Genomic DNA, 17,553 nt, shown 5'->3' on the forward strand with positions numbered 1-17,553 from the left:
TGGCTAAGGAGCGCAATGACTAACGTCCGACTTTTTATCCGACTTGGCCACAAATGATGAAAACACAATCCCGATTAGCATGGAAACAGGAGAATGCTGGGCTCTTCACTGTTTGGGGTGTAATGATTGGTAGGGTTGCTTTGTTTGTGATCACAGCCTACTATACGTAAAATATATTCTTACTCTACAAATAAAAACACGATAAAGTGCTATTCTAATGCTGTATTAACTATAATCATAATTTTCGATATCGCTCTATCGGGTCAGCCACCCCGTCTTCAAAAATCCTGGATCCGTCCCTGCCTGCAGTACTTTACACTTGCGATTTTCATCCCTGGCGTAGTTGCAAAGGTGCGACAAAAGCCTAGTTCCAATATTATGTAATGGTCAATTCCAGCAGTGCCCATCTCCTGGGCATTGACCACCCCGGAGTTCAGGCTTGAAACCTATGTTCACTTCACAGCAATCTCGCTTCGTTTCAATGAAAAGTTCAAAACCAAATACTAACAACAAATTTGTGATTAACTGTCTGGGAAGGGTGTAATGAGATTAGATGGGATGGTAGATCTACAGAACAAACGCTCAGTGTCACAATACTGCAAATGCTACTGTTTTTCATTGAAAGGGTTTGCTTTTCTAAAGTTTAATTCATTGAAAGGTAAAATAACCAAGAATGGTGACTCTTATGAATTAGATGACATTTTTACAGTATGTTGTATTCACAAAAATTCAGTTTAAAAACTGTCTTACAATGAGAAATATACAAATTATCAGTTTATATCATACACTTATGTCCCACTGACCATGATCAACTAATGACACTGTATGAGATTCACCTTTATCACGCTACTTGCCATTTTTTATGAAATGAAGTAAGTATTATTTCAAAACAAATAATATGCTACCTTGGGATAAAATTCTTTACCAAGAAACGTTTTACCCTTTATGTAATTAAGACAACAATCTGAAATCTATTTTTTGTATCAGCTGTCCATAAAATCTGAAAATAATGAGTAAAAATGGCCGAAAATTGTATCTGATTATTTATGTCAGGGTGTCCGCGTCATCTAAGCCAGCTTTCTGAACTGTCACCTTGCACTTGAGACACTGGGTCAGTTAAAAACTGCTTTCTGATATGAAAACAACAAGAGAAAAACAGTCAGTAACCTAAAGGCATATATACAGCTGTGCAGTATTCAGTGTACTCTCTCAAAGAACAGTCAGCAAGGTGCATGCGTCCAGTCATTTATCCAAGCTCCAGGCATTCAGATAATTGGATTCGGCATACAAAAAAAGGAGAAGAGCCAAAAAGTCACATTTTTCTCGTTTTCACGGCCTTAAATTTTTCTCAAAGTACTTGAAATGGCTGTACTTTCTCAGATAAAATTGTCCCTGTCCGTTATTTCAAAGTTTCACATTTCATAGTATTTGACAACAATAAACCAGTTGGCTGCAGCTGCTAACAGACAACCTGGAGTAACGATGTTTTTCAAAAGGCTTGGACAACTGTTCTGTTGTGTGTTCTTTACTTCCCTCCCTCTTTTGTTTTTTAATAACTTGTAATCAGGCGGTTTTTTTTTCGGGGGAGCGCGATAGCGCCCTGCGACTTTCGCGCTACCTTGAAAAAAAGAACGCCTGATCGCAGGTTAGTTTTTTAATGACTCTTTAATATAGCACAGACTAGAGAATCCAAGATATGCTGAAGCCAGGGGCTTAGATGGTATAGGTGGTCAGGCGAAGAAAGTAATTCGATATTACAAGATGTGCTGCTACATTACAAGGTAAATACAATTACAGATACTACATAACAAAAACCAGTTTAGTTAAGGACGGTGCCTACTTTTGTTACTGCGCATACGTTCTGCGCATCTCAAGATACTCGTGTTTCCTACGGGTAGTGCCTACCAATACAGGGATATTTTTAGGCGGTCTAAAACTATGCAGAGAAGCAGAACTTTGCAAGTGCTCTTGGAATCCAAAAAGAAAATTGGGAGTAACCATACATTTTTCAGAGATAATAAAGCTTCAATTTGGAAGAAAACGCCATACATTGCTTTGTATTTTACTGTTTCTTAGAATGGTTACCCCCAATTTTCTTTTTGGATTTCAATAGCCCTTGCTAAGATCTGCTTTCCCTGCATAGCCATAAACCACACAAAAATATTTCGGTGTTAGTAGGCACCGTCCTTAAACCCTAAATAAATACAATTCCAACACTTAGCAAGATAGTATTTAACCCTAGCATAAATACAGTTACGAACTACGTTTAATAACAAACTATTATAACAAACTATACGTAACAAAAACTATATGTAACGAACGATAATAACAATTGCAAGCCATGTAATTGATTGATTTTATGATATTATTAGGAATAGAGTTCAAAGGTTTATATAACAAAAGCTCTAGTTTAACCTAAGATAAGTACAAGCGAGGTAATTGGTTGGTTTTATTTTATTCTTTTATAGTATAAAATCACAATGACTGGAAATAATCGTTTTTTGTTTATAGCTTGAAAGGCCATAATGTGAGCGATACAAACAGTTCAGGCCACCCCCAAATAAAGAGGCTTGATTTTGGACAATTTATTGACAATGGCAACAAAATAAATGAGGGTAAATGTAACATCCTCTTACTATGTGCTTTCTCTCCGACTTTTTTTTTATTGGGCTTGATGGTTATTTCAGTTTTTAAAACAGTAAGAGCAAACTAATTTGGGGAAATAGTGCCTGGTGACACCAACCTAGAATCCCCCAGAATTTACCATACCTGTTAATTTAATTGCTTATACTTCTTTGGCTATTAAATTCAATTAGAACAGTTTCCGATTGAGTGTCGTAAAACCAAAACCAAACTTTGGCCAATCGCAACAGATGTAAACAACACAACGAGCCAATCAGAATTCGAGCAAATACATGTAACCGGCGCCAAGCGCGGGAAAACGCGTGCGGCGAAAACACGATTGGTTTTGGTTTGGATTCCCATTGGTTGAGAAAGAGGCGCGAGTTTGTTAACCAATCACAGAGCGTAGTAATGCAAAGCCAAAACAAACGCGAAATTACTTTCGACATTCAATTGAAAACCGCTCTATGAAGAAAACGTTATCAACCACACAAAAACAAGAAATACCTGATACGTATTCTCTCACACTTTGGACATTTTCCGGCGACAAAACACTCCTTGTGAAATGATGCACGACAGCCTGAAAAAGAAAGCACGTGATTGACCTGGAGTCTCTACAAACAGTGCAGAGTTGGTCATAAAAACTTGGAAAAATTAGGGAGTCATATGTTTACTTTAAATAAAATATACAAGAGGGACAAATGAGGAGGGCTGTAAATATGTTGAATCTGATTATGAAAATTAAACTGCATGCTTCACTGGACCAAAGCCTAGGAATCAAATGTCAAATAAATGAAAAGACAAAATGCTGTTTACAAATTACTACGAAAACAAATAAATGCCATTGAACGCAAGTTCTGTGCTCGCTTCATGCACTTGCTAACTTTGGTGCCTTAAAACAATTCACATTCTGTTAACAAACCTGGACACTGGACAACTCTGTTAAGTTGGAAGGGAAATATGACATCATCTCCATTCTTGCAATATTCACAAATAAATCCTTTGGCAAGACACAGCTATGTAGAAATTTAGAGAAGTGAGAGTGGCTGAAACATTACATAAAGGGTCAGTCTGCATGACATCATATGTTGTTAATCTTGGATGGTTAGCCTGTCAGTTTGATAATCAGTCAGCAAGGCCATCCATCTGTAAAGTTGATGATTAGTTCATCACTTAGTTCAGTGCTTCCCTAATAAACACTTGGCAGTCAGCAGTTTGGCAGTTTGTCTCTATTGTGCTTGCCAATAATAATCTTCAGCAACCTATTTCTGAAAGTTTGTTCTAATCATTTTGAACTTGGAAATGGTGGATCACGACGACAACAAAACGTCGTTCAATTTTGTCGTTGATTTACAAGGATTTTACAGTTATTGTTGCTTAATTATATCTGAAAATGCGTGAATACCCCCAATTTTCCTTTTGGATTTCAATAGTCCTTACTGCCCCAAAACATATCTGTATTAGGAGGCACCGTCAGACTTTGCTGTAAGTGGTGGTATGTGTGGTATACGCAATGCAATGTATGCTATTTTGTAAGAGTGGCCATTTTGAATGTATGCTTTTGACATCACATTATAATTAGATTCGATTATTTTTTTGTATTTGCCAATCACGCAATCAATTTTTTTTTATTTAATAGACTTTATCTGTCTCTCAATATCCAGATAATGTCAAAGAAGTCTGTCCATCTGAAAACGAGTAATATTGAACATTTCTTGCAGTTTGCTACATGCAAATTTCCATTTAGCAAAAAATTCTGATAATTTTTTATGGGAGGCAAGTATGCATTTATTTGAATTTGAAACTACCAATAAAAAAAATTGATATTGTGGTGAAGGCAAAAAGATAGAAAAACGTTTATTTAACAATAAATGGAATTCGAATTTCCACATTTCAGTAACAACGCAGCTAAAGAAACAAGACTATCAATTTGCAGAATTCTGGGCAAAGAGCTGGCACATTAAATTATTAGTCCTACCTGACATTGGTTTATGTGATTCAAGGATTCTATTGCCAAACTACGCAGAAACAAGAGAAGATCTCCATCGCGGGCCTGCAGGTGACAAATGTTCCATCACAAATCATGGTGACAGAAAGAAAACGAAAAAATCTCTTTAAATTACTTGTTTGTAGTTTAGTGATTGACATAGATAAAAACTGGTGGTGTTGGCAGCCATTTCTTATCCAACTGAATAGCTGTAGTCACAATACACATTTTTACCTTATCACGGCCATATTGACCAAAATTTACCCTTGGGTTTGTCCTGGTGAAAGGTCACGCTGATGGGGCTCTCAAAATAATGCTTCAGAGCCAGACAGATTAGGAGGCATTTTTTATTCACATTTTTTTCAATTGTTCAATTGTTTTGTCCTGGTAATAGGTCACACTGATGGGGCTCTCAAAATAATACTTACTGCATTATGACGAGTATAGTAGGATACCTAACAGACCTCAGTCGACCAAAGTCGTGGTTTATAATGTTTTAAAATTTTGTTGTTATTAAGTCACCTGTATAAGGTCGTGCATAGAGTAGACATAAGGTTCACCACAGATGTGATCTGGCAATTTATTGTACGCTTCAGCTAGTCTGCAAAGGTACAAAAGAAATAAATAAAAATAATAGTCATAATAATTCTAAATTAAAGTAATATATAGTTATAATAAGAACCTTCCCAGAATCCTTTGCACCTGGAAATTGCAAATACTAAATAACATTGTCAATTTGAAGCCAAGGAGGATGTCACACAACATAAGAATAACACTTGCCATAAAATATCACTCATATCAAATGTAGTGTGATGACGTCATAAGTCACGCGAACACACCCAAAACGCGTTTACACTCATTAAAAAAAACGTACATCTATCAATTCGAAAACAATCAATGTAGTCAGAGGAAGATTGGTGTGAGGTATATAGAAATGGCCATTAACGGGCTTGTATCTTAAAATTAAGGGGGCTAAGGCTATGCACAAGACAAAAAAAAGAAAATCTGGGGACCAGGTCGAGAGGCATTGCAACATAAATTTGCATGACTTTGTGTGTAGATGTTTATTTAAAGTATCTTTCATAGCATCGTTACCATATGCATGGGGACATCATCATCATCGCTTTCATATACAGGCAACTCCCCTTATTGTGGACAATCGGGACCGCGAGTTTGGGTCCTTAATAACGAGAGTGTGATAGCGGGATTTGTTTTCAGTCAAACGTCTGTAATTTATTTTGCTGGGGATTTAGTTGCTGTCCGTGTTATTGTGGTGTCCGCAAGGCTAGAGTTGCCTATATTTAACAATGGCCCGATTTATACTAGAGACGGATCATCCATCTAGAGTGAACTTGGGCAAAGAACAGTAGTTCGTCTGATAATTTGTCTGAAGTGTGCATAAATACGGGCTTTCAGACGGCTGATCCATCCAGATGAACTACTGTGGATAATTCGTTTGGAAGGATGATCCGTCTGAAAGCCCGTATGCAAGTTACAAAACTTACTCATTTGCTTTCCGACATGTCTGCATGAATGACTTGAAGAAATGAAGCTGCTGTCGAATATCCTGTCAAGTAAGCACACAAATTCAGAGCAATTTTAAGGACGTGAATGTTTACACTATCTTGAAATTGACTCATCTTAAGATCATGAGAATTGAATTAAAGGCTCTCATACAAAAGGGTTGGTAAACATAATGTTTTTACAAAGAAACAACAGATTAGTGTTACAGAGCATTACATACATACACGTGTACATAGACTTTATTAAATTGGGATTTACAGTGTAGCATAGATATGCTAATATCTCTAAACGCTAACTAAAAAACCCCTCAAACATAAATAAACATAACACAGTGACTGTTAATTGAAGAGTTGAAAACAAACAAAACAAGATGAGAAAAAATTACAGCAGGTGCTAGTAAAAAACAAATTACTAAGTAAAAATTGTAAAATCTCAAAAAAACAGAAGTCAACCTAATGTATTCTGGTAGGTTATTCCAGGTTTTAGGGACAAAGTGTCTTCAAGAGTGTAAACCATATGTTGTTGTTGGGACCCTCGGTATTCTGAACTTGTTTGTTCCTGTAAGTCCTGAGTTGTGGATCTTCCATTTTCTTACTCCAAACAAGAATTAGAAATTGGACTGTGTAAGTCATGCAAAGTATAAGAGAGAATGGAAGGGAAATAAAAGACTAAATTATCAAACACAGCATAAAGTGGCAGTTGCAGTGGTGGTGGTAGTAGAGAAACGTTTACATGAAAACGTATGAATACAAATTAAACTTTGGAGCATGGACATTAAATGAGATTACTGTCAACCTGTGTTGCTGTTCCTTGGTTAGCAGTCTTGTAGGTGTTTGTACTTTGTCTATTAATATGTTCCCTCTCTTTTTGTCCACTCTAACATCAAATCCTATAACTCACTTGTTGAAATTACCCTCGGTTCATTTATAATAATAACTTATAAAATGCAATGAAAACAAACTGCGAACAACAAAATATGTCAAATGTTAACAGTGTGTACCTTCAATCCTTCCAAGACACGAAATCTTTTATATAAAGAAGAATTAAGATCCATAAGATTAAACAAAGGATCAAAGTGTATTCTTTGCAGTAAATCTTTAGCAAAGTTTGAAACTTCGTATCTGATGGTAGGTTAAGGAGTAACAGTTATAATTATAAACATAAACTTGTAAAATGAACAAAACATCTTAATTCAAACAGAAACAGACTGGTCTCTTTTATTCAGTCATAATTTGAATTTGACTTATTTTGAAAATAAGTGAAATAAAATGTTAAAACTGAGTTGGTTTATAAATTTATTGAAGTGTACAAAGGCTTTTGATGATTAGGGAGTGATCAAAAGGATGATACTAAGGGAAAAACAGCAAGGCCGTACCAAGGTTTGGAAAATTTTCAATTACAACATGACAGTACTGCATAACCCTCAGTATTTAAACCACACAAATAGTTAATACACAACTAAAAGAGTGCTTTGCCGTGAACGTTTCAAACTTCTGTTCTACCAGTTCAATTTTGATTTTTTTCCTCAGTTTTTAGCAAATTTGCTTCCAAAAATGAATTACTAATAATCCCATAGTAGGTATAAGATTGAATCTCCAAGAGAGTGAACAGTCCAGCTTATGGATCGGCTGAAGGATACTTTGTAAAGTCCCATTTCTTGATCACATTAGCAGGAATTACTTCTAGAAAGTTACTGTGACAACTACTGCAGAAATACTTTCCCAGATAATGGCAATATCGAAACCGCTTCATGTAATCTGCAAGAAGAGAAAAAGGATGTACAAAGTATGAATTGACTTAAGGTGTTTACATTATATTAGTACGCGCATTGAAAACATAGTGGGTCTGTTATTAAAAGACAGTTAGACGGTGTTAAATAAAACCACGTTCTAAGCCATTTTCAATTTTGCCCACATTCATATCTAAACATTGTCTGCTGTTTACAGTAATAAGAAGGCTTGTATCCCTGAGTAGAAAACTATTTATCTCCCTAAAATAAACCACTTATCAACAGATTTGGAGGCCCACTGATTGTCTTAAGTCGCGATCTATGTTAGACTCTCTTTAAATAACTGGCCCAGTCTGTTTTCCTATATACCGAGCCTAGTCAATAGCTAAATGGCTATTTTCTCCTAAAAGAGCATGGTGACCTATCTTTTTAATCCAGTTATTTTAACTAAGCTATTATCCTCTTTGTGTTTAAAATATAAGCTTGCCCGGCCACCACTTGTGGGCATAAGAAATCGATACTGAGAACTTGCATGCAAGAAACGTTTTGGGTCGATACTGCTTCATATTTCACTTTCCTTCCAAGAAATTGACCCTAAGTTGCGGATTATGCTTCATACATTCTACGCATAACGTTTTTCTACCGTCTGTTACCACCAGACGTGGCAATAACTGATCAAACAAATTCAATTTTGGAAGCGAATATTGAGAGCGATTATGGGATGTCCTTCGTGGACATGGTGACCTATCTTTTTTTATTCATTTCTTGAAATACTACATAGTAGAGAACAATCACAGAAAGTTTGAAAAAATTTCCACGACAATTCAAACTCCACGGGAATCACCTTAACAGGTAATATGTAATGGAAGCGGGTGGTGATCAGCAAGATTTGCATTATCTGCACCAGAACTTTTTCTGCCAAAGTTCCACAAAATTAATATCAAAAACATCTTTCCTCTCAGCTCACCAACAGTGCTTGAAAGAAGGATCTTCAAGTGTGCATTGCATGTGTTTTGGGGCTAAGGGTTAGGAGTTGTCCATACTCACCAGGAGCAACTGCCATACCACAGCCAGCACATCTAAAGTTCTGCTGTGTCATGAGTGCCTTCCTCCTAAAGCAAAAATACCCTCGTAAACATAATGTACATGTAACTTCAAGAGGAACAGTACACTCCATTTCTATACCAAAACACTGAAATGCAGGTGAAACTCAGTCTGAAAGGGGCTGACTTGTCATCCCAAACTGAACTAAATGACCATCAACAATTGTGAAAGTGAAATATTCTTGGCTTCTAATTTAATGGCACCATTAAAAACAAATATACAAGATTTTACTTGAACACCATTAAGAGTTTGATCTCAATAGTCAAGCAATTGTAGTTTAGCAATAAAACCAAATATGCTAATTATTGGCTAGCACTTATCCTCTTGAAAACGGACTTTACAAGAATGATGCAAGAGCTATTACAGGGCTATAAACCTGGGGAATGTATTTTAAAATAGCTTAATGCCTTTGTTCTTGGTATTGATCACTTATAAATTTTTAATGCCTGAAATACTACACATAGAGCGGTTTTTAATTGAGTGTCGTAAAACCAAAACCAAAGTAATTACTCTGGCCAATCACAACAGACGCAAAAAGCGCAAAGAACCAATCAGAATTCAGAGCAAATACATGTACCCGGCGCCAAGCATAGGAAAATGCGTGCGATCAAGTCATAATTGGTTTTAGTTTTGTTTCTCATTGGTTGGAAAAGTGGTGCGAGTTTTGTCAGCCAATCATAGAGCCTAGTAATGCAAAACCCAAATGCACAATTACTTTCGACACTCAATTGCTCTATACTGCTCTATTCTGACAAAGTTGTAATGTTCATCATGTCACAGCCACTGGACAAAGAAAAAGTCCCTTGCGGAGACCTTCTGTACAGTGCATGCCATCCACATTCTTTGTTAGTTTAGACTTTTAGATAGAGATAGATAGATACTTTATTATAACCACCATTGCAGCCATAGGCTGAATTACGGGATATTTACAAAGAGATAATAATAACAAAGAGAAAAAAGAAAATTATCTACATCTTAAAAACATGGCTAAAATATAATACCAAAGAGGAAAAGAGAAAATATCTACATCTTATAGACATGGCTAAAAATAAAACTGTTCTTCAAACGCTCGGTCTTACATAGGGGGAGAGTGAAATCACTTTTGCGTCTCAGTGCATATTTACAACTCTTCCTTTGAGGGAGGAGGCTATGGAGACTGTGGGTGGGGTTACAGACGATCTCGTCAAACAGATCGATTGAAATCTTTTCTCTCCTCTCATGAAGTTTCGGTAAGCCAACTGTTTCTAGTGCTACACTATATGACAGGTCAGGATAGATGATTCTGAATGCCCTTCTTTGGATCCGTTCCAAATCTACACTAATGTAGTTTGGTAGAGAAAGATGGAATACAGGACTTGCGTATTCCAGGACGGGCCTAATACATGTCACATAGAATTGCACCAGTTCACTTGGTGCCACTCCAGATCTCTTGAGTTGACGTAAAAAGTAGAGACGAGAGGGACATTTTCTAATTAGTTCAGAGCTGTGCATGTTCCACTTTAGGTCGTGGCTAATGGTCACGCCTAGCAATTTGGCACTGGTGACTAATTCAAGGGGTTTGCCATTTAGGACTAGGGGTTCAAAATCGTGGTTGCTATTGGAGAAACCAATTCGAAGTTCTTTGCACTTGGCCTCATTCAATTGGAACCCATCGAGACTCGCTTGTCTCGAAAGGTCATCCACAGCTTCTTGGAGTTTGCTCTCACTACCCTTTGTAACTATTTCGGAACAAGATGTATCATCCACGTATTTCCACAAGTCAACTGGTGTGTCCAATTCATTAATCATGACAAGAAATAACCAGGGGCCTAATTTTGTTCCCTGGGGGACACCGGATGGCACAGAGCGCCATTCAGAGTGACAATCCTGAGCAAGTTTAACTCTTTGTTACCGGTCCATCAAGAAGTCAACGATCCAACCTTTGACTTGAATCGGAATATCATATGTTGTTAGTTTTTGAACAAGAACACTGTGATCGATAAGGTCAAAAGCCTTACGGAAATCAAGGAGGACTACTCTTGCCGTGGCACCATTTCCGTCGGTGTTAACAAGCCAATTATGCGTCATACTGACCATGGCAGTTTTGGTTTGTTTATGTTGTTACTAGTTCAATTTCTAACATTAGTATGTAAATTAAATATTACTTTCAATTATGTATTGACCAAGTAAGGGCATAAATACAGACCTGGGAGGTTTGTGAGCATGAAAAATAATCTGTGCCCGTGGGGGTGCCCACTCAGAGTTCCCACGAATACGGCACTGAAATCAAATGCACAGACATAAAAAAAATATATTTATTTAATACTTTTATCTTCTTGCTATGTATCATTGCTGATCTTATCATTATATGTACCTATGTGGAATTGGTTGTTGTGTATTGTTATTTATGAATAGTTGTTTAAGCTGTTCATCGGCACAAAACATACTTAAACAGACTTGAAAAACCTGCAAGTGGGGTATTTATTAGTAGAATTTTATATCTTTTTTTAAAAAAGAACATAAAAGATTGATCCCTTCAGGCATATATTCCCAAGTGTGACCAAAGCATGTCATCAGCATACTTCCATCATTGACAAACTGCATGTGTTACGATAAGTTCAATAGATTGTAAAATTACTGACAAGTGACCACGAAATTTGGCCACCAGTGACTATGCACTGCAATATTTCATGGATGTCATTCTGACATCACGTTGACATGATGTATGATGTCATTCTGGGACAATAAAGTATAAAACCAGCAAAGAGGCTACTGACAGGTAAAAGTTTTGTTGAACACCTCTGAATATCCATTGACACTTTGAACAATTTAATATTACAACCGTAAAAAATGGAATAGAAGTGCCTACCACTTCTCAAGTATATATTATCATCCCAAATTTACATTTAATAATGACCCCAACACCCAACACCCAACCCCCCCCCCCCCCCCTACCTCTCCTGTGGGTTGACATTGCCCAGAACGCAAAAGTCAGATAGCTTTTATGTTGAGTAATAACTGGTTTACTTTTAATCACTGGTAACCTACATAAGTAATCTGACGTGTAAACGTGTTTTTTGACGTTTTTGTGTTTTAAGCGTTTTAGACACGTAAATGTAATTTAGGCAAGGTGAGGCTCGAGCCAATGCGGCAGCGGTCAGGTTCGTGGCATTACGTGATCTGTGGAGTGGTCTTCGCAGGGCAGGTTCGCGTTGCGTAATATATTTACTTTGCAGTTAAGCTGATCGTCGCGGATCATTTGCTGTGCACTGAATCGAAGCCCAACCACGCCCACCCCCAATTTAACTAGGGGACTCCTGGTAAGTATCGGTTCCACTGAATTTTTCAGAATTATCAGAATTGTCCTATGAATATTTTTTCGTCCAAAACGAAAAAAAAGATGTTGATTGCTTGGATAAAGGGATTTAACATTTGAGAGCTTCCATATCCAAAAACTGACAGGTCAGGGGCAGGTAAGCTTGTAAATTGAATGCTCTGATTGAAGAACGCACAAATTTAGAGGCGAGGTTACCAGTTCTTATACACATGCTAACAATTGTGTTGTGAGGTGAGAAAGGAGTTTTTCCTCGTACCTGAGAAAATGTTCACTGAATCGTTGCGGATTTATGCCCAACCACACCCACCCCCATTTTGGTATCGGGTTAGGTAAGTATTGTCTGTTCCACTGCATTTTCTCAGTGTCATGTTGCCCGGTGGGGCTGCTTGCCGGGGTGGTTCCCGTTTGCAGGGTTGTCATGGATACTTCTCGGCATGCCTCAATCGTATGAGGCCCTTATTGACTTTCCAGGCACTAGCTTTCCAAGCTCATCTATTGGCGATGAGTTTAAATTAGGTTACGTTATTTTTTCTTTTACCTTTGTTACAATATTGGAAAAGGTATTGTATACCTTTTCATGCGATAAACTTCAATAACTGGTTGTGTTACAATAGATACCAGCTGAGTGCTTTATTTCTGAAATAAATATTTTAATAATAATTGCTTTTCCAAAAGTTTAAGCAAAACACTCAATATAAAAAAAACTTGTAAAATACAACTTAAAAAAACTTTCTTACCATGGATGTTTACAAAACGTCAACCTCTCTTGACTCCATCCTTTTTTGCTTAATATTTTTTAGTACAAGTACATTTTCATCAAACTTTCTGTTTTTAGTGCAGACCAGCTGTGCTATTGGTGTAATTCCAGAATTGCAAAGGATAAGAAATAAGCTGAAAAAAGCTCTTCATGTAAACTTTCAGGTCAATAAATGTCAGTGGCTCCCAAGATGTTTATTTCATGCACAGTAAAATAGTCTGATATTTAGTTTTCCCATTTATCCATTTGCAGACTTTGACGTCACTGCATTTAAGGTCGAAGTAAAGTAAATGAACCAAGTGATAATTATGTAAATAAATAAACAAATCTTGAACTAGATTTGGAGAGAAATCAGAAGTGAACATTTGACTGACATAAAAAGTGCAACAAAAATTAAGTTGCTATGAACCTCATAGGGAGCTTGATGATTGACGAGGGTTTATTATACCTTAAAAGGTTTGACTGGATAAAAACAGGTCGAAAACAACAAGCTAATGGCTTAAAACAGCTACCCTTAATGATTCAAGGGGGGAGGGGGTGGGGGGTTGGGTGTGGGGATTATTGTCAGATAAAAATATGGGATGATTATGTATATTTAGGAGGTGTGGGTTTAAATTCTGAATTTTTGTGGTAATGATATTGAATAACTCAAACTTTTGGAACATTCAGAAGTGTTCCCCAAAGTTTTTACCTGTCAATAGTTTCTTTAATGGTTTGATACAATCTCGTACCCAGAGTCCTCAGGCTTTTTGGTCAGCAGGTGGGCGCCAGAAGAGACTCTGGAGAATTCGAAAAAATTTAAATTTTTTGATTGGATGCTCTGTTTTAGCTCTGTAACGGCTTCCATTGTTTTACCGCAGAAATCCTGCTGTAATAAAATTCCAGTACCCCAGAGTCTCTCCTGGTGACCAACTGCTGGCCAAAGAGCCTGAGGACTCTGGGTACGAGATTGGGTTTGATACTATATTGTCCCTGAATGATGTCATAACAATTATATTACCATGAGTCATAATGATGTCAGGGAAATATTTTAATGCACAGTCACTTGTAGCCATTCATGGTCACTAGTGCAGGTCATGAATTTGTGGTCATTCTTAAGTAGCTTTAGACTCTATCAGTGAGTTCTGGTTGAATAATAATTATATTGTACTACTAACCGGCAATGAGTTTTGCCTGGACACTGAATGTTTCTTAACAGAATCAACTTTAGGCACATCATCTGGAGCTACAGCAACAGTCTGTGGCATGGGAAGCAAACGTTGGGGAGCATCTTGAAATGAGACCAGCCACTGTAATTCACATGCGGCTGGGTGCCTTCTGCTGGCAAACTTCTGAAGAAGACTCTTGGCTACAGCCTCAGCTGACAGCTGTGAGGACTGCTTGGCTTCTGTTGAAGAATCCTTTTCTAAATGCACAAGAGTTGCAATGGATGTACAGAAATCATCATTATATTCTTGGAGTTGTTCATCTGTTGCACTGATCTCCTCCCAGTCAGGAGTTAGTTCATCTTCACTCTCACATGCAGATTCTAAAGAAAGGAGATAAATCATGGCTAGAAAATTGAGAATATGACAGGACAATGACATCAATTCACTCTGCTTAAAGGACAGGCCTGCTGTGCAACATCAATTATACTTGAGGTGTTTTTCCAGTCTTGAAATAACATGGGTTTATTGCATTAGACTTAGAAAGAATGCACTCTTAATGCAGATTGGAGTCAAGATTGTATGGGACAACGTTGATTGAATGAATGGATCTTGGGATGTGTATCTGGCATTTCCTGCAGAGTTTGCAGGGGCAGATGACATTATCACCAACTTGGCAAAGGAGAGAGAGCCTGGTGACATCAAACGTACTCCCTTATCTTTGATTATTACTAGTTTAATCAACTACATGATTCTGATAAGCTTTGTTACCCATCTGTAGATATCCCATGGTACTTTTGCTAGAGTAGGGTAAATTCTTCAAAGCTTTACCTGCAGTCCACATTGCAAGACAGATTTGGGTTTCTGATGTATGTAACTAATAGTGAAGAAACAATTTCCATCATTCTTGATGGAACCCTGATGTGGTCATGATAACAGTGTCACTTTGCACTCCTTTATTAGAAACTGATTTCAAATTTAACTTACAAAAATCCTGAAACATGATATATACTGTTACAATAATCAGAGACATCGACATGAAAGCTTAAATTGTTAACAGCAATCCAGGGTCTGGTGAGAGGATGACTAACTGTTTTTGAAAAACTGCCAGGGCTAAAGAACAGGTCACAGGTCACAGGTCAGAATGAGAACGAAGAAAAAGATATAAAAAATAAATAAATAAAACAAAAAATAAAACAAAACAAAAAAAAAAATTGAGCATAGTTATAAGAAGAAATAAACAAATAACAGCAAATAAACACAAATAAAAATAAATAATTGAAATAAATAAAAAGAAAAGAAATAAAAATAAAAATCATGAAAACTGTCAAATAATGAAAAAAAAAAATCATTTTTTCAGTAAAATTTCTTTAAAAATACTTGTATACACACCCCACCCCTGAAGGGGTGTAGTTACATGATAAATTCTTAGACAACCCTTGCTGGTCTCTGAATGTACCATAGACCTAAGGATAGTGCTCTCCTGAATACATTTCTGAGAGATTTTTTCCTTTTTGATCAAAATGTGGTGTGGACACTCTGCTGAGTGGTGTTAACCTTTTGATCTTGATTGTGAAGGAAAATATTCAAACTTACTGAAGGGAGGTTTTCTTAATTTTTTCATTTAAAGCCATCTGGATTAGTTTCTTCATGTAGATGTGTACACTAGCTCTGTGGCTTTTTTTAGGTTTATTGGCTCAGACTAACTGCAAGATTTCAGGTAATGCTAAATAAATGTGATCTGTAAAAATATGGGATCCATATATTTCACATTAATGCTATCCATCTGCAGGATGGTTGTTTATCATGGATATTAGAGTGTAAGAGGTCCACATCTTTACAAAGCACCCTTGCTTTGTGGCCTCAACAGGTATTACATGTACATTCTTAGAGCTGATATGTATCTCCCTGGTTTTGTTGTTTAGCTCACATCCAGCTGATATTTAAAACTAAGAAAGTCTGCAAATGTCTTGAGTCTCAAGGATGCTTTAAGTATTTGACTGCAGTTTTCTATGGTCTACACTCTTATAGACCATAATATGATGTCATAAAATTCAAACTCAAGTGGAACCACGAGTTGTAGAGAGGTGGTTTGACTGCCAAATTTTGAACATTTTATGGCATCATTTTATGGTTGATAAGAGTATGTAAGTGGATTCTCCGGTTGATACCACAGATGAGTAGGCAGACAAGTCATTTGTCAAGGTGGGTCCTCATGCGGGAATGAAGACCAATTCGTGACGCAAATAAGCGGCCACAGATGCTGCATGAGAATGAATCCACAGAAGCAGAGCTGTTTCCTCCTCTCTTTCTTTGCCACGATCAAAGCTGCTCTGTTGACTTCAAAGTCTTTTGTGCCTGGTGTGACTGGTATGTCCGAAGAGCTCTCTCACAGGCAGTTGCTTCCCAAGAGCTCATGTCAATGTTGCAGCTCTTGAGGTTTGCCTTGAGGGTGTCCTTGTACCTCTTGAAGGGTCTTCCCTGGTTGCAATGCCCCTCCTTCATCTGTCCCTACAGCAGCATCTTTGGAATACCTGTCGTTCTCCATTCAGACAATTCTTGATGATCAAGCACTCAATGCAAGGGAGACGGCACTTCTCCAGGACCTGGAGGCTGGACACTCTGTCCTGCCACTTGGTGTTGCAGATCTTCCGCAGACATCATTGGTGAAACTGCGCCAGCTGCTGGATGTGCCGGTGGTCCATGTCTTCCAGCAATACAGAAGCGTGCACAGGACCACAGCTCTGTATACGGCAATCTTGGTGGAGAGGCGGACGCCATGGTCCTTTTAAAGTCTCTTTGTCAGTTGGCTGAAGGCCGCACTTGCCTTTTTCAAAGTGCTGCATCACCTCAGCATCCAGGGATCCACTGCTCGTAACGGTGCTACCCAGATAGCAGACCTTGTCCACAGTCTTGATCTCTATGTTGTTGATGACGATGGGAGGAGGTAGTGGTGCATTGGCAGTCTGTGATGGTGAGGGCTAAAACATGGCTTTATAATATAATAATAATAATAATAATAATAATAATAATAATAATAATAATAATAATAATAATAATAACAATAATAATAAATAAGATCTTTCAACAGGGAGCCCATGTCACGAAATGTGGTTTTCATTGAGGCCCTGCATATATGTAGTGTAAGAATACAAAAAAGAAAATACAAATATAGCTATCTAAAAATAAAGAGTAAAAAGGGTAACATCGATAATAGAGTCTACATGTTTCTAATAAGACATCTAAAAACTAAAAAATTGGAAATGTTCCTAATGACGTCTGGGAGAGCGTTCCAGTCATCTACCGCATGACAAACAAAGCGATGCTGACTCCATGAGCACTTTGATTGTGGTTGTGGCTTCAGTCTTT

The 17,553-nt window shown here is 37.4% G+C and overlaps 1 protein-coding gene across 2 annotated transcripts in view; it reads right to left on the reverse strand.

The window, feature by feature from the left end:
• Positions 1-207: 207 nt before the first annotated feature.
• The window catches only part of LOC146471137 (run domain Beclin-1-interacting and cysteine-rich domain-containing protein-like), a 40,548-nt gene continuing 23,202 nt past the window's right edge, over positions 208-17,553 (reverse strand). Inside the window, exons 8-18 of one of the 2 annotated variants that reach the window (XM_085121173.1) lie at positions 14,197-14,426; positions 11,152-11,225; positions 8,910-8,974; positions 7,773-7,890; positions 7,134-7,254; positions 6,115-6,176; positions 5,132-5,210; positions 4,601-4,675; positions 3,545-3,638; positions 3,130-3,202; positions 208-1,130 (exon numbers count right to left, since the gene is read on the reverse strand). In XM_085121173.1, coding sequence (XP_084977299.1) covers positions 1,064-1,130; positions 3,130-3,202; positions 3,545-3,638; positions 4,601-4,675; positions 5,132-5,210; positions 6,115-6,176; positions 7,134-7,254; positions 7,773-7,890; positions 8,910-8,974; positions 11,152-11,225; positions 14,197-14,426 — 1,058 coding nt within the window. In that variant the 3' untranslated portion in view covers positions 208-1,063. Of the gene's footprint in view, positions 1,131-3,129; positions 3,203-3,544; positions 3,639-4,600; positions 4,676-5,131; positions 5,211-6,114; positions 6,177-7,133; positions 7,255-7,772; positions 7,891-8,909; positions 8,975-11,151; positions 11,226-14,196; positions 14,568-17,553 lie in introns of both variants that reach the window. The other variant, XM_085121172.1, reaches the window with a different exon arrangement.

The sequence above is a fragment of the Pavona decussata genome, unplaced genomic scaffold, assembly GCF_977016875.1.
Source record: "Pavona decussata unplaced genomic scaffold, jaPavDecu1.1 SCAFFOLD_106, whole genome shotgun sequence".
NCBI lineage: Eukaryota > Metazoa > Cnidaria > Anthozoa > Scleractinia > Agariciidae > Pavona > Pavona decussata.